Here is a 16075-nt window from a genome sequence, read left to right as displayed (position 1 = left end):
AAAAAAAAAAAAAAAAAAAAAGCCTTTGCATTGTAACAGCACAGAAAATTAAAGCTTTCCTATATTACCTTAATAGTGGCTATTGCAGGCCCTGGAAGCTACTTGATTTCATAAATTCATTTTTAACAATAATAATACTGTATATATGTGTATAACCTTTCATCCCCAAATATTACCAACTGCCCCACAAACAATATACATAGAGCATGGCTGCAACATGGGCAGTTGCAGTCTGCAGTGGACTATAGCATCTAACTGACATGGAGTACAGTGGTGTGGGAAGGGAGAATTTGGATCAAGGACCCGGGGAAACCACTTTTTTTCGGCAAAGTACCTGGAAGAGCTGAGCCAGAGGAGAGGTCTAGACCTTCATCCAAGCACTGTGGTATATGCTATCTTCCACAGAACGAATTTTCATCAGGGAGGATCTGGTTTTTAGTAAGATACTATTCATTATTTTTTGTTGGAAGAGCTAATGGGTGTGTATTGAAATAATCCCTAAAACAGTGATCATGTACTGGTAAGATTAAAATCTGCAGGGACACCATCAAGTTAAAAACCATATGTGCAAATTACTTAATGTATGTTGATAGTTTAGTCTGAGATTATTACAGCTCAAGGACTTTCTAAAATTCATACCAGTAGGATTAATTGTCCAGGTAATAGAGCGAGATTTGGCTTTATTTTGATGTTTTCTGCAGATACGGTTTTCCTGCCTTGTGTGTTTATATATGTTCATGTGTGTGCATGTATTTTATTTACTTATATATATGGGGGATGTGTATCTCATAGATAGATCGATAGATATGGGCTGAAGTGTACAGTAAGAGGTAGTTATATGCAAATACTTCTAAGAGAAACATCATCAAAGTAGAGTTGAAATGGTCCTGCCTTCCTATTTCGTAGTTTAGATAACAGATTATATAGATACAGCTATATATGGGAGATGCAGAAGTGGATGAGAATTTGGGCAGCAGTGACAATGAGATGATTGAGTTCAGGATCCTGACAAAAGGAAGGAAGGAGAGCAGCAGAGTAAGGACCCTGGACTTCAGAAAAGCAAACTTTGACTCCCTCAGAGAGCTGATGGGCAGGATCCCCTTGGAGGCCAGTCTGAGGAGCTAAAGAGTCCAGGAGAGCTGGTTGTATTTAAAAGAAACTTTACTGAGGGCACAGGAACAAACCATCTCAATGTGCGGGAAGAATAGCAAATATGGCAGGCAACCAGCTTGGCGTGACAGAGAACTCTTCAGTGATCTTACACAAAAGGGAGCTTACAAGAAGTGGAAGTTTGGACAGATAACTAAGGAGGAATGTTGCTTGGGCATGCTGGGATAAAGTCAGGAAGGCCAAAGTGCATTTGGAGTTGCAGCTAGCAGGGGATGTGAAGGCTAACAAGAAGGGTTTCTATAAGTATTTTAGCAACAAGAGGAAGGTCAGGGAAAGTGTGGGTCCCTTACTGAATGTGGGAGGCAACCCAGTGATAGATGATGAGGAAAAGGCTGAAGTACTCAGTGCCTTTTTTATCTCGATCTTCACAGGCAGGGTCAGCTCCCACACTACTGCAGCAGGCAACAGTTTAGGGAGGAGGTGAGCTGATTGCCTGGGCAGTAGCTCTGCAGAAAAGGACCTGGGAGTTAGAGTGGACAATAAGATGTATATGAGCCAGCGGTGTGGCCTTGTTGCCAAGAAGGCTAACGGCATCCTGGGCTGCATTGGTAGGTGTGTTACCAGCAGATTGAGAGAAATGATTATTCCCTTCTATTCTGCACCGGTGAGGCCACATCTGGAGTACTGTCCAATTTTGGGTCCCCCACTATAGCAAGGATGTGAAGAAATTGGAGGGAATCTAGTGGCAGGCAACAAAAATGGTTCGGGGGCTGAGGAACATGACTGCTGAGGACAGGCTGAGGAAACTGGGCTTATTTAGGTTGCAGAAGAGAAGATGGGAGGAGGGGGTTGGTAGCAACCTTAATTATGGGAAGGGGGTTTCAGAGAGGGTGGAGCTGGACTGTTCTCAATGGGGACAGATGACAGAACAAGGAGCAATGGTCTCAAGTTGCTGCAAGGGAAGTTTAGGTTAGATATTAGGAAAAACTTTCTCACTAGGAGGATGGTGAAACACTGGAAAAGGTTACCCAGAGAGGTGGTAGAGTCTCCATCCTTAGAGGTTTTCAAGACCCAGCTAGAAAAAGCCCTGGCTGGGATGATCTAGTTGGGGCTGATCCTGTTTTTGAGCAGGGGGTTGGACTAGTTGACTTCCTGAGGTCCCTTCCAGCCCTGATTTTCTAAGATTCACTGTGTGTAGCAGGGGCCAGGCCGAGCGCCATACTCACTGGTACGAGGGCTGCCAGCATGAATCCAGTAGCAGATCCCTAACCAGGCTCATGCAGAAATGGTGAGTCTGTGAGCTGGGTGTGCCCTGCTCGTTGTTCCCCTACCCAGTGGTGGGGTTACAGCATGGCCCCGTGTACCAGGTGCAGGGCGCTACCCCTATGGCTTCCCTGCCACCATCAACTGGCTGTACTGGCACTGCCCACACTGCCAAACTGCGGTTGGCTGCCGGGCAGGCAGATGGCATCAGGAAAACCATAGGGGCAGCATCCTACACCTGGTACACAGGGCCATGCTGCACCACTGCTGCTGCATAGGGGAGCAGTGACCCGGGCACGCCTGTCTCAGCACCTGGCAGCCTGGGAGATCCAGGTAATAACACCAGGGGCTGAAGGGGCAAGCCTGTGCCGTGCATGTTGGTGTGAGGGCCTAGCGCCACTTTCTAGTGGGTAGAAGGGGTTGCTGGTTGCGGGTAGAAGGAGCTGCTCCTCCAGCTGCATGCTTAGCTCTGCCCTGGGCTAGTACCGACACGCTTAAGCTCCTTCCCTGCCCCCACAGCCTGGGTCCCTTTGTTCAGTGGGGCTTATGTCCAGGATGAAGCCGCTGTCACCACAATCCCTCTGTATTCTGCTCTGTGCATGTCCCCCCATGGGCTTGGTGCCGTTTCGTTCCCCTCCCTCCCCCTGATCTGGCCTTTGCTCCTGGGCTGCCCCAAGCGAAACTCTGGCCCCAGCAGCTGAGAAGGCACAGTGGGATCACTTCCTGGCTGGGAGGAGAGCTCTGGGGGTCCCAAGCCGTGTTGAGCCACACACATGGTGGGAAAGCTGGGCAGACCCTGGCTGGGCTCTCTGTAGGCCAGGGTGGGGGTTTAAACCCCTCCCCAGTCATGCTTAGGCCTTCCTGGGCCTGCCCCAGCTCAGCTTCCATCCAGCTTCAAGAGAAGGGAGTGCTTGCTCTAGTGTCCCCCCAGCTTCTAGCCTGGGTCACTCCTGGCAAGCGGCTGCATTTCTGGAATCAAAAGTGAATGTCTATTCACTTGCTTGTCTGTTCAATCCACATAGGTTAAACTAACCTGCAAAGATTTAATCAGTTCAGGCTCAGACTTTTTGAATGTCTGTACGTAGCCCTGCTGAGCATGCAGCACACAGGCCCCATCCTAGTGTAGCCATTTGGCCTGGGAGTCCCTCGACACAGTGACATCATGCAGAAATGACTGTTTGGGGGGCAAACACCAGAAGGGGATATTTAAGACCAAACAAAAGTTGCTTCATCATTTTCACTTCATGATAACATTTCTAATCAATTCCAGGTTTTGTTGTTGCAGTTGTTATTTTAAGGGGGAAAAAATGCTTTAAACAAGTCTGCAGCTTCAGCCCTTCATTCCTGACGTTGTCTTTTTATGATTTGAACAATAGGCAGATCATTACAGGTCTGTGTTATATACTGCCATGCAGGCATGTCTTGGGTCATGATTTGGCACAAAAGAACCTTTAATATTAGCTCCATCCTTTCCTTTTCTCCTACTTTGGCCATATTCCCAGGTTTATTTATGGGGATTGACTTCCCTCTTTATTAGCAGAGAATTATTGGGCCTAAACGTGTGTCACGTTCTGTGATAGATTATATGGAAATGCAGATCTAGAAAACCTTGTTTATCTGATACATCAGCTCTAGTTTGAAACCAGATGTCAAATCTGCTTCATTTTCCATCTTTTAATCCTGTTTGCTGTTTTGATGTCCTCAGATAGAAGTACGGATCTACAAAGAAAGGCCTTCACTGTTAAACTAAGGTATTTTTCTGCTTCTTTCCAGACAGCCAAAATAAATTACATTAACTAATTTCCCATTTGCTTTAATTGTCTGGAACAGTGTTGCAGCCCTCGATTCTGAACTCTCCTTTTTTTTCCACATCTCTTGGGGCTGCAGATTTATCTCATCATCTTTGCATCATCTCCTTCATATAGTGCTGTCTCAGCACTGTCTCAGTTGTATTTCTCATCTTCCCTTCCTCACTTATTGCAGTTCTCCCTTCTCTGGTCTCTGCAAGTCTGAGCTGTCTGGACTGTAGCACCTGCAGACTTGTGTTGTTGGCCTTCTTTTCTGTGAACAGGAATGCATCCACATCTTCCCAGTGATTATGCTGCCTTCCGTTCATTTCAAAACCCAGTTAGAAAGGGACAATATAGCCTCTTTGCCCTATGGACTTGCATCAGCCCACCTTGTAGAACTTATCCAAACTCCTTTGCCTGCTTCCCTCACATATTACACCGAATGCCGAGAGAAGAGCCAGCCTTCTCTGTAATGCTTGCCAATGGAAACAGCTTTCTTTATTATCTGTACCTCACTAGCACTCCAATTCATTTCAGATCTCATCTAGAGTTATCTCTGTTCCCCTCTGCTTCCACCTTTTATTTTTCTTTTGTTATGCATTTGATTCTTGTTAGAGGTACTGTCTAATTCTGTAGAGTACTCTGTGTGTGTGTGTGTGTGTGTGTGTGTGTGTGTGTGTGTGTGTGTGTGTGTGTGTGTGTGCGCGCGCGCGCATATAAAAGATACTGTGGAGATTAGGAGACACAGGCTGTAAATCTTCACGTTTTGTTACACAAGTGGATCTTATCTGAGTAGACTTATTGACTTGACATGGACAACTCACCTGCATGACTTCTTCTTTTGTGTCTCTACACCACATTTGACCATTTTGTTGTACATGCTTGTGCTTGTTTATTGTACTTTGCAAGATCTTCCATTCTACATGTGTCTTCAAGCATTGGGCATTGCAGAAGGTGCTGCATAGCCTGAGACTCCGTGCTGCAGTCACAAGTGATTGAACCAATGGTATATCCCTACTTCTTCATTAGTTCCTTGGAGCATCCAACTCTGGTGCGTAGGCAGTTGACATCGCCACCTGTGCTGTGGTTCATCAGCCCCTGGTGGTAAAGACTCAGCTGCTGAAATGTCCATTTTTTCACTGTCAGGCTTTTGGGTTTTTTTCACCCTCTTGTTCCACATCCGTAGTCATGTCTCCTGTGGTATGGCATTGAGAGGGTGGGTACTGGTGAGGAAGCTCCTGCATGAATTCTGTTGTTTGTGTGCTGCAGGATAGTCGTACAATGGGTGTCTCGCATCTTCAGTTTCTCTCGATCGATCTGTCCTGCTGGCCGGCATCACTCAACAGCTGGGGGACACTGTTTAGGCTGGTGGGCTTTGGGTATCCTGCGATGGAGCCGAGGCACTTAGCATGTATGGCTCTCTCCCACCCAGGACATTCATACTAGAGAGATGAGAAGCTGAAAGCCAGAGCAGTGGTTCAGTTGATTAAGGAGTTAGCTCCCCGTTTCGAGCTAGCCCTGCAGGACTAGTTATATAAATGGGATTGGATTGTACATTCCATCACTGGTTTGTCTCTTCCCTTCTGCATCTGTCCATAATCTAAAATATGACCTAGGAAAGCTGAAATATTTCAATTGTACTTTGATGGTGTTCCTATTATAATTAGTTATACAGTATATGACTATTTCTGTATACTTGAGCTCTTTTTTATAATAATAAGTGGAAAATTCAAGGTATAATGAAAGTATTGATATAAGAATACTAATTTAGGCACAACCTACTATAAACTTAGATTAAGGAGATCATAGCCTCATAAGACCATAAAAACAAATGAAGCTTTTCTCATATTGCTTCTCAAGGTTCCTCCCCCCTGCAAACAAGGTCAATCTCTCATTTTCACAAGCAAAGTTAATAATATTATCATCCTCAAAAATAAAATGTAATTACAAAAACTTACAGATGAAACTGTGTTTTAATGATGTCTTCATAATATTCACAGAACTTTTCTACTTTTAAAGGAGCTACAGAACTTTTATTTTAAAAATGCTACCAATAGACAAGCCATTTCTGGGCTCCAATATTCATCACTGCCTGGCACCTCAGCTGACTCGCGTATCCATAATTTTGCCCTCCAATATTTGTAAAAGTCAGAATAACAAATATTGGGTGGTCTTATTCCCATTGCAGGGATTAGGGCTGTGCAAAGCTTCGGGTAGTGATTCGATTCGGAGGAGATACGGCCCGATTCAGTGGCTAAATTTTCAAATCGAATCAGGACCAATTAAAAGGTCCAAATTAATTCAAAGCTCTCCAAATCTTTGGAAAAGATTCAGAGAGCGTTGGTGATTTGGGCAGTTCCCAGTGGCCCTGGTGCTCACGGGGTGCTGCCAGGCAGGGGGGTGATCCCTGCTGCCCCCCACTACCCCACACTTTGTGGGGGCTGTGCACGAGCCCCTCAATCCCCCTTCACTCCCCCAGCCCCACCATGGGTGCTTCGCTCACCCCAGCTCCGGTCCTTTAAGAAAAAAAAAAAAGCCGAGAAAAGCCTCGGGACTCACTGTTCCTGCAGCAGCCTTGGGGCGTCAGGGGGCTCATGCAGAGTCCCCCACATGGTGCAGGGCAGCGAGGATCGCCCCCCACCAGACAAAAACTGTGCATCCGGGGGTTTTCTCTTTTTTTTTAAAGGGCCAGAGCTGCGTGGGCCAGGTAGCCATGTGGGGGCTGGGGGAGCAGGGAGGGCCAGGGGGCTTGTGCAGAGCCCCCCATGCAGCATGGGACAGTGGGGGACAGTGGGGATCCCCACCCCCAGCAGCATCCTCTGAGTTGAGGCTTTTTTTTCCAAGTGTGGGGAGCTGGGGCAGGCGGGCAGCCATTGCAGGGCTGGGAGAGTGGCTAGGGGATGGGCAGGAGCTGAATCTCCGAATCAGATTTGGCTGAATCGATTCGGGACAGTGATTCGAATCACCGAATTGAATCACTGTCCCCCAAATCAGCTGAATCTGAATTGAATACTAGCCGCTTTGCACAGGCCTAGTAGGGATCCATTTTCCATAAAACAGCAACTTTACTCGCCAAAATGTTTGTTAATTAAAATATGCGCAGTATTGATAAAGTTAAAAGGCAAGCTTCCAGAGTTCACAGATACAAACCCACAACACAGAATAGGCAACACACTTCATAATCCCCAAACAGATAAATCATACATAAAATGTTCTATTCCAATATTCCCTATTCTAAGAGATATCGAATTCCAATATATTCTGAGGCAAGGGACCAAATGCTTAGGAGGTGCAAAATACTTAAGTGGAGCCATGCTGATTTACATCTGCCAAGGAGCTGGCTTCTCAGTTCTTTCAAAATCATTACTGCAGATTTAATAAACAGCATATCCAAATGAAAAGGGGAGTTTTGCAACATGCCCTGAAAATTTGTTTTAATGAAGCCAAGCTCTGCTGGAACAACAGGGGGAAGATGTTTCAGAGATAAGAATCCCCTCATGAAAAATATCCTGCTGGTAGCATGCTAATAGCTCCTGGGCTTTCTGTAAACACGGCTTCCTGAGATCGCATTTATGATGCGTGCATGGAGTATTCGGACAGGCAAAATTCCTAGAGGGGCCAGTATGTCCGATAACTTTTGAGATTTGTTACAGAGTATGGATGCTAGGGCTGTGCGAAGCTTCAGTCCCTAATTTGATTCAGCTGGATTCGGTGGCTGAACCTCCAAATCCGAATCGAATCAGAGGACCTTTTAATCTCTCCAAATCAAATCGGAACCTTCTGAATCGATTCGAGAAAGATTTGCAGATTTGGACATGGACACAGCTTTAAATGTTTTTTCTGCATGCCTCTAGGTAGCAGGGACTTGTGAATGCTGAGATGCTGGGGCGCATGGCACATCCCACAGGAGCACAGCGGGGGTCCCCAGGAAGCTCGGCAGCAGACCTGGAAGTGGACCAGAAGCACTTCCAGTGCCCCCACATGGAGGGCCCCCCGGCTTGGCAACTGGTGCCTCCTGGGTCTGGGGAGAACCCGGGGTCTCCCCGCGGCTGATCGCTGAGCTGGGGAGGCGCGGGGGGGGCCCTAGCGTGCTCGCTGGCACACCCGGAAGTGGACTGGAAGTACTTCCGATCCACTTCCAAGTTCGCCACCGAGCACATGGAGGGTGTTTCCCCCCACCCCACCTCTGCGCTCCTGTGGGATGCTCCATGCACCCCAGCATTGCAGCAATCACGAGCCGTGCCTGCTACCTCAAGGTATGTAGAAAAAACTTACAAAGCTGTGTCTGTGTTTGAATCACTGATTCTCCCAATCAGCATTGAATCTTCAGATTCAGATTCAGCTGAATCAAATCAGGGACAGTGATCCAAATCAACTAATCGAATCACTGTCCCCGATTTGGGCCAAATCTAAATTGAATCGGGCCCACTTCACACACCCCTAATGGATGCCTGTATATTAGGAGCAGTTTCAAAAGGGGAGAGGGACTCTTGCTCTGAGACGCATGCACTTATTACGCTCTAACAGTGACTGCATCCACACATGCGGGGGAATGTGCTTGTAGCTCCAGAAATAGTAGTGACACAACTTTGGTGCCTCAGTGCACGCACCTGAACGTGCGCTTTGTCGTGCGACAAAGGGTGCCACTTTTGGCAAACTATCGTTTCCCAGCTCTTCAGCCAGGGGGAGCTGGAGGCTGCAGCAAGGCAGTTGGTATCTGGGGACATTAGCCAGCTGGACTGCCATAGCAGCCTTGACCTAGGGTGGCCCTTGCACCCTATACGCACTACATCAGTCCGGCCGTGGGTACTGCCACCTTTGAGAGCTGCTGCCACTGGCTACAGCATCCGCCCCCTTGGACCTGTGGCCCCATTCTGCACATCTGCTGGACCCAGACAGGGACCACACAGCCTCCTGGGATGTAGTATGGACACTCCAGCTAACCCTCATTTATCTCTGGGCCAGCTGCAAGCAGGCCATGGCTGCAGAGCTGTGTCCTTGAAGCCTGGTTCAGGGCCAGAGTCAGCCACCTGGCTCAGATCTGCAAGTACCAGCTGCCCCTGCCAGGGAGGATAGAGCCCACCCTGCATGCCCCTGCTGCTGCCCTCTGCCTCACCCCTATCAGCCCAGACCTGACCGAAGGGAAGATGACTTTGATATATTCATAGATGTTAGGGGCTGGAAGGGACCTCACAAGGCCAGCAGGTCCAGCCCCCCTACACTTGGGCAGGAAAGACTGCTGGGGTCAGATGACCCCAGAAAGGTGTGCATCCAGTCGTTTTTTGATCTCCAGGATAAATGATTGTACCACCTCTGGAGGGAGTCTTGTTCCAGACCCTGGAAACTCAAATTATAAAGAAATTTGTCCTTATGTCCAATCTGAAATGTTCTTCTAGCAGTTTGTGTCCACTGTTCCTTGTCTTCCCCCGGGGTGCCTTGGTGAACAAATGCTCCCCCAGGCCCTGATATCGCCCCTTATATACTTATAAGCTGCCACTAAGTCCCCTCTAAGTCTTCTCTTCTCCAGGCTAAACAGTCCCATGTCTTTCAGCCTCTCCTCACATGGCCTGTTCTCCAGACCTCTAATCGTGTGTGGTCCTCCTTTGGACTCTCTCAAGCTTCTCCACAGCCTTTTTGAAGTGTGGCGCCCAGAACTGGACACAGTACTCCAGCTGCGGTCTCACAAGAGCCGAGTAGAGTGCGAGGATGACATCCTTAGTCTTGTTTGACATGCATTGGTGGATGCATGCTAGTGTTTTATTTGCTTTGCCAGCTACAGCATCGCATTGGTGGCTCATGTTCACTCTGTGGTCTCTCATGACCCCCAGGTCTCTTTCAGTTGTGGTGCTGGCAAGTGTAGCACCGCCGAGCTTGTAAGTGTGTTGCAGATTATTTCTCCCCAGATGGAGCACTTTCCCCGGGTTAAAAGTCATCAGGGTTTGATCCCCACTCTTTGCAAGCCTGTCAAGGTCAGCATGGATCCCCAGTCTGTCCTCCAGCATGACCGCATTCCCCCATAATTTGGTGTCATCCATGAACTTTAGATGTATGCCTTGCTGGGGTCGTTTGACCCCAGTACTCTTTCCTGCCATGGCAGGGGGTCGGACTAGATGATCTACTCAGGTCCCTTCCGACCCTAGAAACTATGAAACTTTGCCAGTATGCTTTTAACACCCAAATCCAAATCACTGATGTTGAAAAGCACTGGTCCAAGTACTGAACCCTGAGGAATGCCACTGGTCACCTTATGCCATGTCAACTCATTGATGGTGAATGATGATGAAGATCTTGATGCCCCCTGCATCTGCCACCACATCTGGGCTTGGGCCACCAGTAAACACTGCTGGGAGCTCATAGTCCTCCCCACCTGGGACGCTGGACGCTGTGTGCAAACATTCAGAATGTCAAGGGGCACATTAATGCACCTGGTGGCCCAGCTGGCTGCAAACACTGAGTGACAGGACACTGTGATGTGCCCAGCCCTTTGGTGTGGGGAAGTCCACCAATGGCCGTGCCATCTTGGATGTTTGTGGGGCCATCCAGGCGGGCCTAGCCAAGTGGGTCATCTGGCTGGCCAATCCTGGGAAGGTGGTAGTGGGGTTTGGGATCCTTGGGTTCCCCAACTGTTCTGGGGCTTTTGATAGGACTGACATCCTCATTATCTGCCCCCCCAGGAAGGGCAGCAGTATGTCAACTGGCATGGTGCCCACTTGGTGGTGCTTGAAGCAGTCATAGAACATCGCGGCCACTTCACGCATGTTAACACCGGGTGGGCCCATGACACACGCATGCTGCACCGCTTCCCACTCCAAGGATTGATGGAAGCATGGACCTTTGCCCCAGGGATCCAGGACCAGATCATTGGGGATGTTGCCATCCCACCAGTGAACATGGTGGATGCTGCATACCTGCTCCTTCCCAGCTGATGTGCCCCTTCCTGGGGCACCTGGAAGCTCAGCAGCAGCACTACGAGGCAGTCATCTGCTGCCAGTGCACTGTTGAGTGGTCATTTGGCCAGCTGAAGGGGCACTGGCGGAGCCTTGCCAGCTGCCTGGAGGCAGTGCTGCAGCACATACGCTGCAGCACGTACACTGCAGTGATGATGTGGGGTATATCCTCCATAATGTGTGAGGGACCCAGGGAGAAATCTTTGAGTCCAAGTGGATGGAGGAAGCTTGCCGTGTATCACAGCACATCCAGTTACGGCAGCAGCAGAGCTGACCAGTTCAGAACAGTGTCACAGATGATCACCTCCTCCGAAGGTGGCCCACAGGAGTCAGAGTAAATGAGGCCATCACTGCCTATCTTCAGGCCCACCCCCCGAGTCAGGCATCAGCCTTCTCACCGCCTATGCCAGGCCGCCTGCCCAGGGGCCTCCACCCCCACCCACTGCCAGGACTGCAACAGCATAGGCAGTGTGGCTGTTGTGAAAACAAAATCAACTTTGCCCTCCCTCTCCCCAAAACTTCCCCAACACCAGCAGCTCAACATTGCAACAGTACCCCACACGGGACCCTCCACAACCCCACCATCATTCACCCAGTTGTCCCCTGTACACAAAGCCAGAACTACACTGCAACTATTTACCCAAGAACCAGGGGGCAAAGAAAGTCTTCGGGGCAGGGGTAACACCAAGGGAGGAGGCAAAGGGAGGAGGGAATCAGGTTGGCGGCCCCTTAGCCCGGTCTCAGTTCTGTGTGCCACCACCCTGTGTGCAGATGCCACGCCGATGTGGCCAGGGCCCCAGCTGCTCTGGTGAGGAGGGTGGGCACTCCTCCTCAGAGGCAGACACTACAGTTAGGCCTGGGATGGGGAGGCAGGAATAGCACTCCCCCCTCCTCTCCTGACCCCCACTTCTCTGCCGTGCAAGCCCAGCCTTTCCAGCAGGACAGCCTCCCCACCTTGCCAGAACTCCCAGCTGGATGGAGCTGGTCCCGGCCAGGAGGGCAGTGGGGAGGTGGTGGTGTCGCCAGGGCTGTGTGCCTGTCAGGCTGCAGCTCCGCACCTACTGGAGCCAGTGATTGAGGGTCCAGGGGTTGTAGAGCAATGCATCTATCCTAGTAATGGGAGAAGCTGGGCACCACAGGCTAGGCTGGCTGTGATGCTTGTCCTTTCCAGGTGGAGCTGTGCGGAGGCCATGGGCAAAGTGGGGGCCCCCTTTGGGCAGCAGGCTGCCCAGACACACACTGGGAGGGGACGGGCAACCCCAGGATGGCCGTGGTCCTTGTCAGGGTGCCAGCCCCACATTGCTCTGACTTGGGGATCATCTCCCTGGCCCTAAACCCGAGCATGAGGCTACTCCCTGGGGACCCTAGCCAAGGCCTGTTCATGCCCCATGCCATGGTTCTGTAGCTGAAGATGGCCCTCCATTTCCTCTCTCTACAGACAGCCCATCTGCCAGGGGAGAGGCCACTGTCCAGCACCTAGAAGCTGCCCAGCCACTCTCAGGCACTCCCGGGGCCATCCGGATGCGCCACCTGCGCCGGGCACAACGCACGCGGCGGGACGGCATCCTGGAGGAGCTGCTCCGAGCAGAGCGGGCACACCTCCGGGAGGCCCGGGAATACCGCCAGCAGGTCCTGGCTGAGTTCCGCCGCTCCCGCCGTGACCAGGCACTTTTCCTGGAGGAGGTGCAGGCCGGGAGGGTGGCACTGCAACAGCTGGTGGCAAAGATAATGGAGGAGCGGCAGCTGGCCCAAGACAGCTACGAGGAGCTGAGGCAACTGCAGGCCTCCATCAACACTGCCGTTCAGGAGAGGCTCAGGGTGTCACAGCAGCTCCTAGCCGCCATCCCCACCCTGGCCGCTCATGCTGCTGTGCCGCAGCCCATGCCAGCCCCAGTATTGGCACCTGGACCCCCTGACCAGCCCATGTTCCCACCACCAGGGACAGGGCCCAGCTGGGAGCATTTTGTGTGGCTGGTGGCTCAGGTGGTACCCCAGCAGCCCCCACAGGCCTGCCACAGCCATCGAGGGGTACTGCTCCTGCCTCCCCACTTCCTGGTCCCAGGCATAGCTGCAGCATCTGCCTCTGAGGAGGAGCACCCACTGCCTTCCCCAGAGCAGCCAGGGCCCCAGCCACGACAGCATGGCTTCCACGCACAGGGTGGTGGCACACAGGGCCAAGGCCAGGCTCAGGGCTGAGGGGTTGCTAATCTCTGATTCCCTTCTCCTGCGCCGCCTCCTCCCCTGGTGTTACCTCTGCCCCTAAGGACTGTCTCTTTCCCCCTGGTTCTTGTGTAAATAGTTGCAGTGTACTTCTGGCTTTGAATGGCTTTGTGCAAGGAGGGTGGGACTGGGTGAATGGTGGTGGGGTTGTGTTGGGTATTGTTGCAATGTTGAGCTGTTGGTGTTGGGGAAGTTTTGGGGAGAGGGAGGGGAAATAAAGTTGATTTTGTTTTCACAACAGCCACACTGCCTACATTGTTGCAGTCCTGACAGTGGGCGGGGATGGAGGCCCCTGGGTGGGTGGCCTGGCATAGGCGGTGAGAAGGCCAGTGCCCTGCTGGGTTGCGGGGTAGGCCAGCAGATGGGTGGTGATGGCCTCACACACTCTGGGTCCTGCGTGCCGCCATCAAAAGGGGTGGTCTTTGCCTGCAACACTGTTCCTGGCTGGTTGGCTCTGCTGCTTCTGTCACTGGATGTGCTGTGATACATAGCAAGCTTCCTCCATCCACTGAAAGGATGGGGAACCCAACGGCTCCAAACCTCACCGCCACCTTTCTGGGGTTGACCACCAGATGACCTGGTCAGCCAGGCTGTCCTGGATGGCCCCACAAATATCCAGGATGGCCAAGCCAACACTAGACTTCTGCACTCCAAACTGGTGGGCCACGTACCTGAGGCTGGCAGGCATGGCCAGCTTCAGGATGGCTATGGCCATACAGTTCTCCAGGGTGAGGGCTGGATGCATCATGGTGTCCTGCTTCTTGATGTTCGGAGTCAGCTGGGGCACCCAGTGTCCATCATCCCAGGTGGACAGGACTGTGCTCCCACCACTATTTACTCGTGGCCCAGGCCGAGATGTGGCAGCAGATGTTGGGAGGCGACGTCAGGAACTTCATCCTCCCCCTTGGTCAAGTCTGGGCTGGCAGTGGTGGGGCAGAGGGCAGCAGCAGGGGCCAGCAGGATGGGCTCCCTGGCAGAGGCAGCTGGTACTTGCGGACCTGAGCCAGGCAGCTGACTCTGACCTAAGGCCAGTCTCCCTGGGTGCAGTGGTGCTGCTGTGCCACAGCATGCTGGCAGCTGGTCCAGAGGTTCAGGCAGGTCTGCTGGAGCGTCCATACTTCAGCACAGGCAGCCGTGTGGTCCCTGTCTTGGTCCGGCAGGCATGCACCCATGGGGCTGCAGGTCTGAGGGGGTGGATGCTGTAGCAGGTGGCAGCAAGTCTCAGTATGGCATCAGTGTCCACTGCCAGACTGCTGCAGTACAAGGACCACTCTAGGTCAAGGCTGCTGCAGCAGCCCAGCTGGCACACGGGGCTAGTGTCACCAAATACCAACTGCCCAAACCTAAGAAGCTCCTGAGGGCAAGTAGCCTTGAGGTGCTTGCTAGGCCACCTGCTTATATTGCTGGGACCCGCACAGTTGCTGGCCCCAGGCTCCAGCTTCCCCTGGCTGAACATCTAGGAGCTGCCGAGCAAGGGCAGTTGCCAAAAGTGGCACAATTTGATGTAAAACAAAATGCACCCTGAGGCACAATTTACCAGCACAAATTTGTGCTGCTACTGTTTGTGGCACTACAAGTGTATGCCCTTGCATATGTGGACATGTCCAGGATGTGCGAAAAACAGGCATAACTCCCTGATTAGCCACAGGTAAAGCAGGGGGAAAAATCACAGTCAGTGTCCTGCAGCTGCTTTATGGCACTGAGCAGCACTGATATCCTGGTGTCCTGCCCATGCCCATGCCCCTCGCTCCTGACCCACAGCCCCTGCCTGCCCCTCACTTGCTCGGTCTTGGCAGCAGCTCCCTCCCTGCACCAGGACACGGGTCCAGCCTTATCTCTCCCACCTGCAGCTTTGTGGCTCTGAGCAGTGCCAGCCCTTGCTCTTTTGCCCCCTATGCCTGTGCCCAGGCCCCAGCAATCTCCATGTCATTTCTGGGAAGCCCTTGACGGGCTCAGGGACTGGGCTGGGCAAGCCCCTTCCCTTCCAAGCCGGCCTCCCCCTGCACAAGCTGCTCCAGGGGAGCAGGGGGGCTACAAACCCACCTATGGCACCTGCTTCTACCCATAACTCCTACACTCCCTGCACCTCTCTCACACATGCCCTTGCTGCCACCTCTGACCCATCACACACACACAGATCTTGCTGCCACCCACCTGGGCTGATGGTGCACAACTCCTGTGGCTCCCAGTCCACTTGCCATCAGGTTAGGCTGGCTCCATGCCTCCATGTGCAGCTCCCCGCTGGAGTGCTGGAAGCCCCACGTGGAGGCACAGAGCGGGCATAACCCAATGGTGCGTGGCTCCCACCTGCAGTGCCAAGAGTCCCATGCACTGGCACAGAGCCAGCCCAGTTTGGGCCAAAGGCGCGTGCCAGGGACCCAGGCCAGCTTGGCCAGGGTTCAGTACCACTGGGGGGTTCTGCCTGTAGAGGGCCCTGAGCGCCCTGGGGGTCCGCTGCCTGCTGCTACTGCTGGTAGGGGCTGTGTGCCATGGGGGAGGGGGCCATGTGGTGGCGCCCCCCACAAACCCCACACACATGCAGCTCCCAAGACTTAGCCATAGCCGTGCACTGCTGGGGAGCTTTGCCTGCCACTGGCCATGAGCGCCGCGAGGGCTTGCCACCTGCTGCTGCAAGCCATGTCCCACTTGTATTTTCTCCAGCACACTGAGGCAGTGTGCTAGAGCAGCAGGGAAACACAGCAGCCATAGAGACATTCTGGCCATCTGCCAGAGTGTCTCTTTGGA

The 16075-nt window shown here is 52.0% G+C and overlaps 1 protein-coding gene across 1 annotated transcript in view; it reads left to right on the top strand.

The window, feature by feature from the left end:
- The window catches only part of LOC109292086, a 15079-nt gene extending 1514 nt beyond the window's left edge, over nt 1–13565 (top strand). Inside the window, exon 2 of the mRNA XM_019509345.1 lies at nt 12549–13565. Coding sequence (XP_019364890.1) covers nt 12549–13306 — 758 coding nt within the window. The 3' untranslated portion in view covers nt 13307–13565. The remainder of the gene's footprint in view (nt 1–12548) is intronic.
- Nucleotides 13566–16075: the final 2510 nt, after the last annotated feature.

Source organism: Gavialis gangeticus, unplaced genomic scaffold, assembly GCF_001723915.1.
Source record: "Gavialis gangeticus isolate Ggan-Ray unplaced genomic scaffold, GavGan_comp1, whole genome shotgun sequence".
NCBI lineage: Eukaryota > Metazoa > Chordata > Crocodylia > Gavialidae > Gavialis > Gavialis gangeticus.
This window is presented reverse-complemented; position numbering and strand designations above follow the sequence as displayed.